Source organism: Anoplolepis gracilipes, chromosome 2, assembly GCF_047496725.1.
Source record: "Anoplolepis gracilipes chromosome 2, ASM4749672v1, whole genome shotgun sequence".
NCBI classification, from domain to species: Eukaryota; Metazoa; Arthropoda; class Insecta; order Hymenoptera; family Formicidae; genus Anoplolepis; species Anoplolepis gracilipes.
In genome coordinates, this window is record NC_132971.1 from 15,621,137 (window position 1) to 15,638,232 (window position 17,096).

Here is a 17,096-nt window from a genome sequence, read left to right on the forward strand (position 1 = left end):
ATTTAGCTTAAAGATTTAATTGGCAATAGATCGCGGATGTTCTGACAATCGCATGTCATAAATTATTTATTCGGTAATTTTTTTACGCATTTATACGTAAGTATTAGCGATCTTTGATTCGACGAAACGGAACGGAGAAATACTCCGTTTGACGCGAAAGGAATAAAGAGAATCGTTTGACATTAGGATACCGCGTGTTTAAAAGTGATCGCGGACGCCGCGCCGGATGTGCGGATCGAACGACACAGCCGGTGCAAAGGCCGGCCGGTGCGGTGGCGCGGCTGTCCACGTGTTTATACGTTCTTGGCGATCTCTCTTACCTACGATGGGTCTATATTTGTAAACACACGAGTGCAACGAATAAGATGGATGTATACGAGTCGCGCAAGAAAGATTGGGAGGATTTAGAAGTGTCGCGCGAGGAATTAGAGAATATAACCGAGTGCCTGAAGAAGGAGGAATTTCGTAAGCTATTGATCGAATACGCGGAAGAGGTGACTGATCCGGATAACAAGAAAATTTACGAAAAGGAAATCACGCAGCTCGAGAAGGAACGGGGCGTTGATGTGACATTTGTTAATCCCGAGCCCGGTTACGTCATAAAGACCAGTGTGAACGGCGACAGAAAGTGTTTCCTGAACATCAGCAAGAACGCAGTCGTCGGACGACCCACTAGTCAACCCTCGTACGAGCAAGGCCACCGCGGTCTACAGTGGTCCATTCCGTACACGTTGATACCACCACGCGATGACTTTGACAAGAGGAACGCGCGATGCATGGTGTTCGATGTGGTCTTTCACCCGGACACCATCTACTTGGCATCCAAGAATGCTCGATTCCGCGAAATTGTCAACAATACGGCGATGGACGGTGTGGAAAATAACTTTAAGGTTCATATTTACTTAAGATAGCATTATATTTTTTTTATTTTAATAACATATTGTTACATAAGTTTTCTGTGCACTTTTTTCTAGGTGAAATTGGACAGGAAGAATCTGAAGTTTCCCAAGATCAATTTTAAAGGAATAACTCATCCGACAGTGATTAGAAAACCATCGAAAGAGCCACCAAAGGAATCGCTGGATATAGAACCAGAAATTTATCAGAAGTTAATGGCAAGTTATGATGAAAGTCGCGAAAAGTTAAAAAAGAAAGAGGAAAAACCACAACGTGCTTCACCAGTTACTACTTATTACAAGGACAAACAGTATGAACCAATGGATGAAAAATATGTTGATCCTAAATTTTCTATAAAACATCAGTTTGATGTAGAAATGGAAGATTTTATTTTAAGTAAAGATGCAAAGATGTACGCTGCAATTCCAAAAAAATTTGTGATTACTATAGATCTGCCTTTATTGAAAAGCGCTAGTGATGCAACACTTGATATACATGAACAGTCGCTTACCTTGAAAAGTGAGAAGCCTGCAAAGTATTTGCTAGAACTTCCATTGCCATATCCTGTAGATGGGGATAATGGAAATGCTAAATTTGATGCAAAGTATAAAAAATTAATCATAACTTTACCAGTCATTCGGCCCTCCATACCAATGGATAGCATAGATAGACCAGATAGTGGAGTTGAGAGTGATCAGAGTAGTCCTCTATTCGTAGCATCTAAAGATGATGAAAAGAGTTTACTCAAAATAGAGCTAATGAAAGAGGATGAAAACAAGTGTAAAAGTTTAGAATTTGATAAAACAAGTGACGTAATAGATGAGTGTGAAGATACTGCATTACGGACTTGTAACATAGAAAATATTGACACATTTATGAATCCTAATATTAAATATAATCTTCCTCCATACACTTGTAATATTTACAATAATCAGTTAGCCGTTACTGTAAATGTAAAAAATGTGAATCCTAATGAAATATATCACAAAATATTAAATAATAATGCAGGAATACACATCTTGCTGACATCTATAGGCGCTGGATTTTTTCCACAATATTATTCATTATGTCTTAAGATAGGAGATGGTTGTATTGAACCAGAGAGTCTTACAATTGAACCATGGGACAATAATGTTGTGTTTAACATAACAGTGCAGGATATTGAGAATGTAACACGATATTATGTTGGCATGGATACAGAATTTATGGAAGTAAAGGATCTTCCTACTTCAGCATCATTTACAAACAAGTTCAAGGAATTAATGGTATAAAACACATTAATATAAAATATGTTATATTTGTAAGGGTATAAGATAATTACATTATAAATAACAAATTAAATGTTTTTATACAGGTTTGTACAAAAGATGAGCCACGGGTAGAAAGACAATTCTATGTACATCCACAAGGAGATAGCGTTATTATAGACATTCGTCCAAATCAGCAGGATTCTGATGATGACGAGGAGCAAGAAAACGCAAGAGTTATAAAGCAACAGCAAGAGAAAATGCATACCATTGAAAAAAGTAGATCAGTTTCAGAAAGCAGTGGAGATGAGTTGGCAAGCAGCAATGGCAGTGTGAAATATTCGAAAGGAATATTAAAGTCACATCGTAGCCGTGATTTTTCGCGTTCCATGTCCGAGTCGAGTGCCGACGAAAATAGCCTTCCTACATCCTGTACAGATTATCATTACGATTTCATACACGATGTTAATTCCGAATCTGATTGTTCCAGTTTAAAAAAGACTGTACGATTTAATGATGTAGTTTCACGACAATTATACAGGTATTGTAATGCAGAGAAGTCAACATTTACTTTTCAACTAGAAATTATATTAATAATGTTTGCGTAATTCAATTATAATTTTTTTAGGTCCAATTCGAGTATCCTTGGACAGCGAAAGAAAAATCAACGTAAATTGCGAAATAAGAAACGCGCACATGATCGCCGAATGAGCGAAAGCGAAAATTCTGAAACCGAAGAGCGAGACAAATATAAGACACATTACAAACGTTCTCCGAACGAGGAAACTTCGGAGATTGTGAAACCTATACTTACTCGAGACAAACAATATTCGCAACAACAAAAAACCGCTAATATCGAAATCGCAAAATCAAAAACAGATGATATACATTCTTTGCATCAGCGTAATAAATCTAGCTTTGAGGAAAAACTTACCGAAGATGTTCAAGCCGATGACTCGAATAACGCCACAAAGGATGCAGTTCAATTGGAATTTAAAAATGATCTGATTTTTGACCTCGACATGTAGATTTAGAGATACGAGGTACATAATACGAGGTAATTATGCATAATTGTGATTATATATATAAAATTAGTAGGATTTAGTATCAAAACAATTACTTAGATGGGAATAATTTTCTAGTATGTTATTAGTATAGAAGATTAAACAAGAAATCATTAGGACGAATCAAAATTGTTAATATATCTTTATAAACAATTGACTTGTGTTAGTAGTAAATATAACGTTAAAATTAACTTAAATCAATTTATTAAATTTTTGCTTAATATATAAAATGTATAGCAAGTTTTGGAAATGACCGTATTAAGATACATTGAAAATAGTGATATGTGAGATTATGATACTTTTAATCAGACTCTTTAAAAGTTGCAGCTGAATGAATTTTCACTGAATCGATTTAACGAATCGGCCAAGAAAAAATATATATATTCCCTTTTCATGCCTGTTGAATATTACTGCCGCACAATATATATGTGATTTTTTACGCGGATACTTGATTAAATCAAGAATAGATAAAGTGATAAATTGCAGATACTTTATAATAGAAATATATATATATAATTTTAATTAAGATCATATCGTGTGCATTTACGCAAAAGTATAGTCCATATGATACAAAGTGCATCACGTTAAGCATATATATGAGTATACAGAGTATGCATTGCAACAACCTCTTGTCAAAAAATTATGATATATATATGGTGATAAAAATGAATACAGTTCTGTTTCGAATGATTGCTAATTATGTGGCGCGGAATTTTTGGTGCCTGATATCTAATTATCTAAGTCATTGTATTGCAAAAATATTGAAATTTCTGCATTTAAAAAAATTTGTATATTAATGAAACACGTCGCAAAATTAAGATGTTTACCGATTTTATATATTATATATTGATATTTTTTGTAATTATATAAATATATATAAATTATTTCGATCAGATAATTGAGGGAGGTACAATGAAATATTTACATATCTGCGCTCTTAGCATGTTCCATTCCTACATTACATATTGCGCTTAAGGATCTTTGCTCTTTTAAGCACATACTACATAGTATATAAATCAACAAGAGTATTTACGTCAAAACAATATATTCCTGTAATAGTATAACACAAAACTGAAATAAACAAAATGTTTTTACATGCAAGATCTTTTCACTTTATTAAATTGATCATCAATTATATATTAAATATTAAATTGATCATCAATTATTTAAAAAATTATTAAAATATATATTTCCAAATATGGAAATATTGGCATAAATATTTTTTTCAGTTGATTATATTTATTTATACTAGATTCCGAATTAATTTGACCAATATCTTCTACATACACAAATTAATATTGTATTTATAAATTATATATTATTATAATTATTACATTTTCTAAAACCATCGCTACGTGAAAATATTAATCTCTGATAACAAAAGTGAATTGGTTTTCCGAATTAAGCCGTTTTAGGAATAAATGGGAAATACGTCGATCGTACGTCACGGCGACGGCGTAGTCGCGAAACATCGGGAGGTGGCTGTCGGGTCGTGCAAAGCTGTGACACGACGTGAAAAGCGGGATCGTAGGGCAACAATGCGACGGACGAGGCGAAATGTGTGTAATCGAAAAGTAGGACACGGCCCACGCGGCGGAAACAACCGGGCCGAGCCACGGATGAGAGTTTGAGACCATCGATCCCACTACTTGCGGGGGGGTTGTAAGGTCGTTAAACTCCGCAGTGTACCTATGTATCTCTTTCGCTGCATCACAGTGTACTTCTCCCGTATTATTTCTATTGATGGTCCCATCAAGAGAGAAAGAAAGAGAGAAAGAGAGAGAGAGAGACTCGACGCGGCTACCCACGCGAATGTTCTAATTTTGCGCGATCGTAATCCCATCAGATTTATCGTTGTAATCATTGCATTTATTTTAATTAAATAGTTTATTGCCGTGCAGTGATAGTAGGAAACGACGCACAAAAAGAAGAACGATTTTAAGACTTAATAAACAGCCTTTGTTATATTTCACGAGGTGATAATATATTCAACCACGTGACAGAGAACATTGTGTTACGTGAATCTTTTATAATTTGTTATGTTTATTTATAAATTACTGCATATATAATATATAGATTATATATGCAAATTATAAATTAATAATAAAACTTTGCCATTTTTTTTCAATATATTCTGAATGATTGAATCGAGAGGAGTCGTTGGGGTTCTGGTCGCATGAAAAATCGACCACCTCTACTAGCAGTAGAGATTTCTCCTCTTCCCAGTCCGATCAAATCGAATCAATGCTTCGAAAATTTTTTATCCAGGAGAATTTTTTTCGATATCATAAATCAATACAATGTTTACGTAGCTTCTCATTTCAAACACGACTTCAACAACTGTAAGGGTATTTATCCGATGATACGAAGAGATGAGTCTGTAAAGAATAGACAGTGAGAAGGGTGTAATCCCCGAATTTCTGAGCGAAAAAACACGTGATTGTGTAAAATATATGGGGATTAAGGGTGGTAGGCCTGACTGGCATCAGGTCGATAAGTCGTCTACCCCTTAAGGTTCAGAAAGGTGGCCTGCCGGTGCCGGGGGTGCGAGGGTGCACGAGAGAGGAAGACGGGGTGAGAGGGTAGAGGCAAGTGTACCCCGCTTGGTGCCGCGGTTACGGCCGGCACGACATCGGCAATGCGGCAGCCGACCGGGCGTTTAATGTCGCTCTGCCCGTCGGCCAGTCGTTGCACCTGGCACCATTCGTTGGCGAACATACATCTATACATCAGGTGGAACGGGGTGGCGATATTAAGGACGCCGCGGTCGCTCTCCGCGTAACACGGTTTCGAGATCGGGCACACACGATGGCAATATCGATGGCTCTCGCGCTAACGAAGATAAAGACCGACGGTGAACGATTGTTATACGCGTTATCTGTAACACGCTACTTCACCGAGAGAACTACAAGATAACGAAAAGCGATAAGAATGAAACCGAAAGCATAGAAAAGCATTTTGAGTCTTGCAATTAATTAATAGAGTAATTGTCCAGATTACTTCCTGTATTTATCAGTGTGCCTTTAAATTTAAATAAGCTATAACTATAACAAATAATACAATTATATTAATTAAGTTATAAAAAATTAGCACAAATAGGATAAAATATTTTATTTTGTATTATATATATTAATAGTTTAATTTAATTAAAAAAATATATTTTTTTTTATTTATTTGTGCTAGTTTTTTATGACTTATTTAAATATAAAGGCACTAATAGATACAGGCACAAGTAACAGGGACTACCCTCATGCAGAGTGTTTCCTAAGTAAGTATGAAAAATTTAAAGGAATATTCTTTGGCTTACTTTACTGAAGAAAATATTCTATGAACGTATGGCCTAAAGTGATTTGTTTTCAAAATGTAAGATGGCAAAGGGGAAAAAATGAAAATTTCAATGTTTTAACAATATTAGAAAATGGGTTTTAATATTATATGTACAATGTGTAAATTTAAATAAAATATCTCTAAACGCGTTTTCTTAAATTTTCGAAATTTTCATTTTTTATCTTTAGGATATATAATACATTTTCTTTATAAAATATATAAAAGCCAAGAGATATACCTTTAAATTTTTTTACTTACTTAGGAAATACCCTGTATATCGTTTAAATGTCTTTTGTATTTTTCTTACTTTTTTTTTATTTCTAATATTCTCATACTACACCATTTGGGTAATATTTTCGTACGATCCGTTTGCGTTAATCCAGCTAGCTAGCGGCTAATTTTATTATCTATCATCCGGGCGGCACAAAATACTGCGCACATATCTAGTTTATTTCGTTAAACTAATCTATATTTGTTGAAACCACTAATTTTAATGGAATCTAAATATATGTATATATTCATTTCTCGGAATGTAAGCGCGACTCGTTCTACGATCGTATTGCAATAATACGTAATTGTGCGTGAACAGAAGATCTTTGCTTTACGTTATTCACGGAAACGCGCGCTTTGATTTATTTGCCATCACTCTGTGGACAAATGATACGATTGTTAATGATTTTGTGTAGCCACAACTCTATTTTCCAAGATTTCACGCAACCTTTTATATCGCTTCTTCGTTTCCTTCTCTGCTTTCACTTATGAATATTGTATACTCCAGCGTATTTGTTCGTATTACAGCTTTGGCGATTTAAAATTTACTACCGCATGGAATAATATTACGTTTAAAAGAATTCCGTTTCAAGAAAGCATTATAATTATCTTAACTTCTAAAAAAATATCTTAATATTATTTCAGAAAATTGTGAACAGTTGCCGATAAAGTTTGTCTTCCCTTAATCTTCTCTAAAATAAATCTCTTTTGTATATAAGCATATTTTAATAGTAATTATTAATATTAACAATACATACATAATCGAGACAAATTATAGATAAAATTATTGACCTGTAAATTTAGCGATTAAACTGTGGAAACTATGGCGCGCAAAAGTATATAAAAGATTTATTAAATATATTACGAGAGATGAAAAACGAGCGATCGTATAAAAGAGAAGACAGAGGGAACAATTAAAACTACAGTAAGTCGTAAAAGGTGAAACTCGTTAATATCGTTCGTGCCAATGACTTTTTATCCATTCAGTGCTAAAACGAGCATGCTATGTTTCCTGTCCCATTTTTTATCATCGGCTTTCTCGTTTTCACCTTCGTATCTGTCTGCATAGACGTCCTCTCGAAGTAATAGAGAATATCGATTATATAGACCCTTGGTGCTTGGTAACTCGGCGCTGCGAACATGTTATATTCAAATAATTCACTGCCAATGATTCTCTCATACTTTCTGAGAATTTTATATAATTTTTTTCTGTAGCTTTATGCGCCAAATATTCGTTTGGCAAATATTTTTTTTTAATTAAAGCCACATCACAGAAAGAACTAATTGGAAACATGTCACGTGCAATCTCGCGATAAACGAATTTTTTAATTTTGCAAATATTTCGAGAAAAAAAAGTATGATTAAAAAAATTATATAACTTGAGAACACAATTTAATTTACAATTGAATCAATGCTTTATCGCATTATTGCAAAACATTAAGTTATTGTAGGTAAATGAAGTAAAATGATTACAGGTGTTTACTTTATCGCTTTCAGCGATAAAGTATCTGTAAATCCCTCTGCAAATTCTTCTGCAAAATACTTTGCGAAAGAGGAGGGGAGGGGGGAACTTTAACCGTATGCCGATATATCTCGCTTTGGCGGCACGACGGAAACGTAGCTTTTAAAATTAGGTCGTAGCTTTGTAATCGCGATGTAGCCGAAGGTGGTATTCTTAGACCAGCAGGGTTGTGCAGTCGAGCGTAGTCGATTGCTTCGTAAAAATTCAATTTGACGTATCATCCGACGACGCCCGGTGATGCATCACCCTTGAACCGATGTAGGAGAATCGACACACCTGACAGATAAACATCCATTTCTTGGAGTAACGACACTACTGATTGCCATCGTTCTTCATTAACCCAAATGTCTTCGACGACGGATATCGCGCGCAATACTTTAACCCTCTTTTAATCCATATGTAACTTGTATACATTTTGAGAGATTAGGTTTTTTCCATTAACGAAGATATATATATATATTTATATTTATTTTTAATAACTGAATGTAGCCATCTAGAATTTTTAACGCTCTATTTGAGGTAGAACTTTGCTACAACTTGATGTAATAAAACTTAACCCTCTTTTAATCCATATGTAACTTGTACATATTTTGAGAGATTGAGTTTTTTTCCATTAACGAAGATACATATTTATATTTATTTTGAATAATTGAATATAGCCATCTAGAATTTTTAACGCTCTGTTTGAGATAAAACTTTGCTACAACTTGATGTAATAAGATAGTGTTTCACTTTAATCAGCCGTCTGGTGCAGTACCCAATTTCGATCTTATTTAAGAGAGGGATATATTGTATATATGTTGGGATTTAAAATAACCGAGTTGCGGGGTAAAATCGAGTCCGCCCTGTGAACTTTTTTGCGACCAAGATCTATATCGAGAACGTTTGCAGATTGCGCGGCCTGTTCATGATGGACTAGCACGCGAATACAGTCATCGACCCTCTTTGGTATGAGCACGTTATACAATACCATCAAACTGACCTGCAGCAACGTTTTATTCAATATAGAGCTCGATGCAGCCAACAGACGCCTTCCTATTCACGAAAAATTCGATCTACTTCTGCTGAATATAATTTTTATATTCCAGATTGTTCTACATTGTATTGTGCACAATAGAATTGAAGAGCCAATTATTTTACTTCTTTTTATAATGCGTTAAAAATGCATATAAAAAGTTTGCTTTTTTTGGTTACAGGAAGGAATGTTCTCCGGAACACGGTTCAATTTTGTAAAATAAGCCATGCGTTAACGTTAAAGCATCGTCGTAACGTGCTTCATTAAAATGTTGAATGAAGTGAAACAATATATTTAACGTAGCACGATTATTCTTTTAGAGATGAACGATGATGGATGTCATCTTACGTTGTGTTGAAAAGAAAACATGCTCCGATGATCTGTCAATGTCGCACGATAAGCTCTTTTGTCTCAACTAGATAAGTTGTCTTTGTTTGAAAAATTTAATATTCAGATTTTCTTGAGGAAGTTGCGAAACAAATAATATCTATTTAATATTAAACAAGTTAAATGATTAAAGTTAAGTTTTGTGCATAAATATTATTGCTCGTATAAATTCCTCGTATATTCCTTGTATAAATTAAATAAAGTTAAGTTTTGTTCATAAATGTTATGTTATTAGACATATACTATTGTATCATGCGATATAAAATTACCTTACTCTATCTACGTATCCGTGAATAATCGATTCGTGGACAAAAGGAAACGTTCGATAAATTAAAAAAAAAAAGTTACTTGAACCGAAAAATTATATTTGAGCTGAAAATCTCGAATTTCCAGCTCGAGTAATGACTGTATCAGATATTTCACACGCGCGCGCGTATAAAAAGGGATGATGTGCGCGCGCGCGCACGCGTGCAACCCCATGGTAGTCGGAGTGGAGCGTCTCGAGAGAGGGGTGCACACTTATTGAAGATACACACACGCTCATGCTTTCACTTACATATAGGATGCATGTGTCGGTTACCTACCTACGGTTTACCACATGTTGCGCTTCGAGGTGCGAGGGGCGCAAGTCAGCCAGGAGCCCGGGCCATCAGGATAGAGACGGAATCTCTCCCTCTCGACTCGGTCAGTTACGCGATCGCTAGCGTACGATTCGCGCGGCCGGTGTGTATCTCGAGCTGTACTGATCATCGCGGTGTCAATCGGGTGTTGCATTGAGTGCATCGAACTGACGGACGTGCGCGATCGTCCCTTAATCTCGAAGCGAAGGAGAAGAGAAATCCAGTGTGATATAAACGGTGGTGGTGGCTCGAAGATGCTCGAACAGTGAACGGAAGCCCCGCTTTCTCGACAAGGTCGGTATTATCGAGGAAAGAAACCTTGCTCCTGCAAATCTTCGTATAATACGTGTCGCTAAAGAATAGCAGGATTATACATGTACATACACACAAAAATATGAGTCATCGAGATTAGAACATGGTCAGGAAGCATTCAAGCAGTACAAAGATGTACAAGATAATTCATTGTTTAATGAGTAATAATTGTAAAAGTGTTTCAGCTCATATTATGACTAACTGGTACATATAATTTATTAAATATTATGTAAATTTCCGTTAATAATACATCAAATATTATACATATAATTCTAAAAGAAAATTTTAATCTTTCGCGAATCAATAAACAACCTGTTGGTGAAAAGAAACTCTTGAATTGAAAAAAACGAGTACTTGTATCAAACATCGTATAACGTCATGTAGCATAAAATGGAACAGCATTATTTTATTATATGAGCTATTTAAACAGATTAAATTCCTTTCAATTATTTTTACAATATGTAATTCTCTTGAATATTATTGTTCGAGAATATTATTATATTCATTAAATTAAGTGTTTTTAATGAGATGAAATTTTTTACGTATATTCTTTCTATGTACAGAAAATGTTTAGAAAGTATTTTATGAATAGTTTGTTTAGATTAAATAATTAACATAAATGAGGAAAATTAATATAAATAATTATTAAATTATTATCTATTTAATACTATATATATTATTATCTATTTAATACTATATATATTGTGTAGAATATTATGCAAATTTGAATATTAAACATGATTTCTCATAACTGTTCATTAATCTATTTTAATTGATTCAGCATATGTGAGTAATTATTGTAATATAATTCAATATAGAGTTGATAAACTGTCGAACAACGTGCAATTTTTTTTACCTTAAATGTTAGACTTAAATTATTATAATTATTAAACTTAATTATTAAAAATATTTTAATAACAGATTGATATTTGCAGATTGACATTATTAAATTATTAAATTTCGATTTTTACAAAAGTTTACAAATAAACGCAAATTACACATAATTTCTCCTCTGAGATACATTTATATTTTAACACATAATATCAAAATATTAATATATTTTGTTATTTTTATTTTTCATATATCCAAGAGAAAAGGAGAAAGAGATTTTTTTTTCAATATTAATAGAGTCCCTCTTTCTGAAAGGCTATAGAAATTTTGTTAAAAAATGTAAGCGATTCTTTATTTTTAACGCTGAAGAGGAGAAATCTATATCACACATTTTCACGTTAAAAGCGAAAAATTGTAAAACCTATACAGAAGACTATTCCGTTGTGGAGGCATTAAAGAGCATCGTATAAATGCAACGCACGATTGTGGAATAATTTATACTAGACGTGTATACATGAAACACTGAGATTACATAAAATTTCAGTTATCGGCAAATAATATTAGGACTTATCGGCATTTATAAATATTTATTATGCGCTCTCAGTGTTACGATTTGTGATGTGTAAACTCTTTAAAACACTGCAACAATAACTGTATCATATTTGTAGCAATAAAACTATAGGTCATTTAGCGAGTTATATTTTATTGTGTAATAATTTTATTTTTTTAAATTTAGACGAAAAAATTTAGACGTCCAAATCTCTATATTTTGTTAACTTCCCTTTCTTTCTTTTTTTATTAATTAATAATTTTATATATATATATATATATATATTATTAAATTATTAAAAACATTTATTGTGAGTAATTTTGTAACTTATCTTTGATTATGTAAAATTTACGCGCCAAATACAAGTGAATGGATGGGTTTTCGTTTTTATTGCACTCATTCATTAAATATACGAGTGCTGCGGGGCACATAATAACGAGCGCGCCTAATTTGCATACATATTTAGAGATAGACCGCAAGACGCAATAGTATAACCCGGTTATTCGCGAACGGTCAATGATTTCTCGGCTACTCGGAAAATAGAAACGATTGGATTAGTTCCAGAATATATTTTATCGTATCGAATCGGAAATACTTGCGTTACAATGGCACTTTGTCTGTTAAAATGGAAAGCTTTGATTGACGTTGACTTACGGAATTCTTCAATGAATCGTATATTTCTGCAAAATATATTGTTATGTACGCTACGATGAAATTCAATACGGACGTGGGAATTTTGCTGAAAACGCGTATGCGTCTCACGAACCGTATCTGAATCATATGTCTTATATCTTAATCCTCTAATACTGTTTTGATGAATAATTTCTCTACAATTTACCTTATGTGTTTGCAGGTTCGTGCGCTTAACAGCGCGGTGGAGCGGCTTCAATGCCGGTCAGGAAGGGTCTCCTCGCTCCACAGAATACTTTCTTGGATACCATCGCGACTCGTTTCGATGGAACCCGTAAGTTCTTTTATATTTACTGTTCTGTCGTATGTAGATTTTTTATACATCAGTTGTAAAATTAAGCGAAATAAATATTGCGAAAAATTTAGCTCTCCAAAGTTTCATTAGCTTCTCTTTCTTTCTTTTCCTTAATTTCTTAATTTATTAAATTAACAAATTAACACGCTTTATACACTCCACTCCGCTGTGTAAAAAATTCTCACTGTATTTTATCCTTATAAATTGCGAGAAAGTTTTATCTATAGAATATTTAAAAGTCGAGAAATGGTAGGCGAAAGCATCGCGAAAACGTCGACCCTTATTTTGTTTTAGCTTTGATCTCCATATGCGAGGGGTGCGCTCCCCTATGTTCTTTTTGCATGTTGCTAGGGATACAAAGAGTTATATTCAAAGTGTCACGTCTCGACGTCTCTTTCCACTTTTATCGATGTGTGAAATTGAGATAATATAATATATAACATTTTTAATACGTTGTATGGTAATTCCTTTTTATTCATAAACAACACACATTAGAATAAAACGATTCAATTTATCAGTAGTCAGCTTTATTCCTTAAAGTTTCGCTCGAGCTCGCCTAAATTTAATGCCAATGTCCTTATATATCGCACAATTTCCCTTAACGCCTCGATGCGTGTATCGGCATTAAACTACGGAGATATTAACGATGCGAAACGCATAGGCTGTCGGTGTCGATGGGGTAAAGGTGGTGTAGCATCATTATGACAACGTGTTGCATGCATCCATTGGATGCGTGATTGAAAATAAATTCTCTCGAAGAGTTAAAATTTTTTATTTATTAAAAGCTACACATGATTTTATACTTTTGAAGTTTCAACAATATAAATAGATCGCAATAAGATATAATAATTTTTCCAAACTCCGAAATTTTTATCAATAACAATAGTACAGTCTGATATACTTGTATATATCTGAATATATCTGATCTGAGAAAATTAAAAAGATTAATTTTCTAGAGATTATTTGTACAGATTTGCGTGCTGATATAACACGACATTCCTGCACGTGATTGATCGTACATCCCATCCTTTATCCGTGTAAATCTTCTCTCAATTTCTGTCCCATCCCGTAAAACCACAAGTTAGTTAACACCTTAACTTTCATGGGTCAAGTTGTGTACCGGTACCGATATAAACTTTAGTCCTACTAGTTTCGAGAGGAATCCAATTATGAGAAATAGACGGCGGATCGCCAACGTCATCTTAAGCGAATTACAGTTAGAGTTGCATCTTTAATAAGTATCAGCGTCGTATTTTTTCCCTTGCTCGCGATACTGAGAAATCCTGCTGACATTATTATAAAAGGTTGCACCTTTAATGCATTTGTCATAGCATAATTGTATCCCTTGATTAACATTCTCTTCTCGTCTTATCAATTTATTCCTCTCTTCTCTTTTACATATTCTTGTGTCCTTTTATTCTGTAATTTTTTTATCCTTTCTTAATTATAACAAACATATCTAAATAATATATGCGTAATTAATTAATGCTAAATTAAGATATGCATTCTAATTAATTTTATTATTTTTTTGTGTAATTACTCCTCTTTGCAAAATTGAAAATATTTCTCGTCATGTTTTCTCTTTCGATTGTTATTGACGCGTTCTATGTACGCTCCACGGACAACCCCTCGCTAGACGAACACGTGATAAAACTTTGCGACCATCGACCTTGTGTTTTACCATGCATCCGCCGGGAAAGCATATAATATTAATTCCATTGGCGCCATGAATCGATTCTGTTTCAAAAGTTGTATATTTGCGTTCTAATCCTTATAAAGTACAAAAAATAAAAAAAAGATATATATCTCGCATGCTGTCAAAATATGTCATTATTAATATATTTGTATAAATTATGAAATTAAAATTGTTTAATGTGTGAGGAATGACAATTATTATAAAGATATATAAAAGATACATTTTATCATATATATTCAAAATATATATTATGTCATAATATATATTAGGTAAAATTCTCTGCATAAGAGAAATAAAGGAGATAATATTAATACAAAAACTATACACATATTATACTTCTATTGTATTAACTGTCATATATCAAATACATATGTATTTCATACTAAATATATTTTATATATAAAATTATTTTATTATTATTACCCGTTATGTCAGATTATCTTGACTTGGCAAAATTGTTATAATTTTGATATAAACATACAGGACCCGGAGTATCGCAAATGTAATTTTAAACTATTACAAATTAAATTAATTATGTATTATTACGTTGTCAAAGAAAGAAACTGTTCGTGTTTTACGAAAATTGCATTCGATAAACTTCGGCTGGCGCAATCGTAACAGTTACTACTTTCATTATAGCTTCTGGCAGGTTCTAGGAGTTCAAATAACGGTGAAATTTCTATTTTATTGATTTTTAACATTCAGTCATAAAAGCATAAATATGTAAAACGAGAGTTTTTTATTTGAACACTCCAGGTTTCTACTGTTAAATCTGTTTTTCTTTTTTCAATAATTTTGTACTCGAAATTGGAATGTTTATCACAAAAGATGCATTTCTTTATAAATAATTAATAATTTTTCTAATTTCTCAAATAACTTTGTGAAAAACATACAAATTTTGTATAAAATATTGTAATTATAATATTTACACGTGGCACTCATTTACTATCTTACACAGATGTAATGTAAAATATAAATTTCCAATAACTAGGGCGCATATCACATAATGCTCTCGACTTGAAAATCGCTTTAAAGACGCACGGGAATTCGAACATCATAAAGGAGATAGGTGCACAAATGGACGCAAAGCGCGAGCCAATATCTCGGTCGGTTTCCAGCTTCCAGTTGTATTTGGTAGTGCTCGGGTCATGTATCCGTTTCAAATCGCTATCGTAGCTGTCACAATGTTTGAACGTTTGAGCATTGCACGACATTGATGCACTTGCAGAGCGAATTTCAAGCTATCTATCACTTGGTGATATCAAAAAGTTTTGTTCACACCCTGCTACATGTATATGTACAATATCGCAACGATAATTTTCGAAGCTTTGTGTCTTCATATATTCAAAGTGTCGCTCTAACACGTTAATTGCTACGATCGCTTACATTTCTCGTGACATGAGACGAGTTGTATCGACAATGTTCGATCAATATTTAACAATAGCTTTAATCATCGTTTAATCTTTTTGCATTTAAAATATCACATGTTTTTTTCGAATTTTAAACAATGATTTTAAGAATAAAGAGATTTTAAGAATGAAAATAATTAGTGGAAAATTCCTAAGCGGATTAGGAGTCTGACATTTGTGACATTATAATTCATATATCCCAATAATATTTTTCACGAGATTTCACCGATAAAATGTCATAATATTACGCGTAACCGCTTAATTGTTTGTCATGATACGCGAATGAAAATATATTTTAACGATATGGCGCACACACACACATAGATACATGTACACATTTGTTAAAACTTGTTGGAAATATCGGATATTAAACAAAATTCTAAGAATTGCATGTAAAAGCGAGAATATATTCATCAAATGCTACTTTTACAAACTTACGAAGTAATTGATTCTTCAATAGAAAGTTTACATTAAACTTTATTATTACACACGCATATATTACATATAGCAGTTTGCTGATATAATATACCTTTTTGTGTTGGCGACAGTACACTCTTCGATAGATAGGAAGAGTATAAAACAATCTAAGTATCGATCCAAGCGAGGAGAATAATGAGATGATTACTAAATATGGATAACTCGTATCTTATCGTAAATAATAACGAGCACTGACGCAGAGATAGATAACAATAGAACATGCACACATCTATACTGCAGTTTTTCTATTGATTGCAATGATAAACAGTTAATTGAAACAATCATGAAAATAATTGGAAATATAATAGTTCAAAAAAAATCAGTCCATTTAATTAATAAAGAATATAATTTGACTCTAGAAATAATAATTCACTTTTATGATAAAAATAATGATTTTAATAAATTAAACAAGATTATTTTTAATGTTTTATTATTTACAAACAAGGTATATAAACAAAGTGTTAAATAATTTTTCAATTAATTTATG

At 33.0% G+C, this 17,096-nt stretch overlaps 2 protein-coding genes across 5 annotated transcripts in view; both read left to right on the plus strand.

Annotated features, from left to right (window-relative positions):
- Nucleotides 1-246: 246 nt before the first annotated feature.
- On the plus strand, nucleotides 247-4,229 carry Nop17l (PIH1 domain-containing protein Nop17-like). Its single transcript, XM_072910892.1, has 5 exons — nucleotides 247-890; nucleotides 975-2,162; nucleotides 2,252-2,685; nucleotides 2,773-3,201; nucleotides 3,530-4,229. Exons 1-4 carry the CDS (start codon nucleotides 366-368, stop codon nucleotides 3,170-3,172), a joined length of 2,547 nt encoding a protein of 848 aa, XP_072766993.1. The 5' UTR covers nucleotides 247-365; the 3' UTR covers nucleotides 3,173-3,201; nucleotides 3,530-4,229.
- A 6,148-nt stretch (nucleotides 4,230-10,377) lies between these two features.
- The window catches only part of Elk (Eag-like K[+] channel), a 31,398-nt gene continuing 24,679 nt past the window's right edge, over nucleotides 10,378-17,096 (plus strand). For all 4 annotated transcript variants that reach the window (XM_072887237.1, XM_072887239.1, XM_072887238.1 and 1 more), the window contains exons 1-2: nucleotides 10,378-10,643; nucleotides 12,896-13,006. In XM_072887237.1, the coding sequence (XP_072743338.1) occupies nucleotides 12,931-13,006 (76 nt within the window). In that variant the 5' untranslated portion in view covers nucleotides 10,378-10,643; nucleotides 12,896-12,930. The remainder of the gene's footprint in view (nucleotides 10,644-12,895; nucleotides 13,007-17,096) is intronic.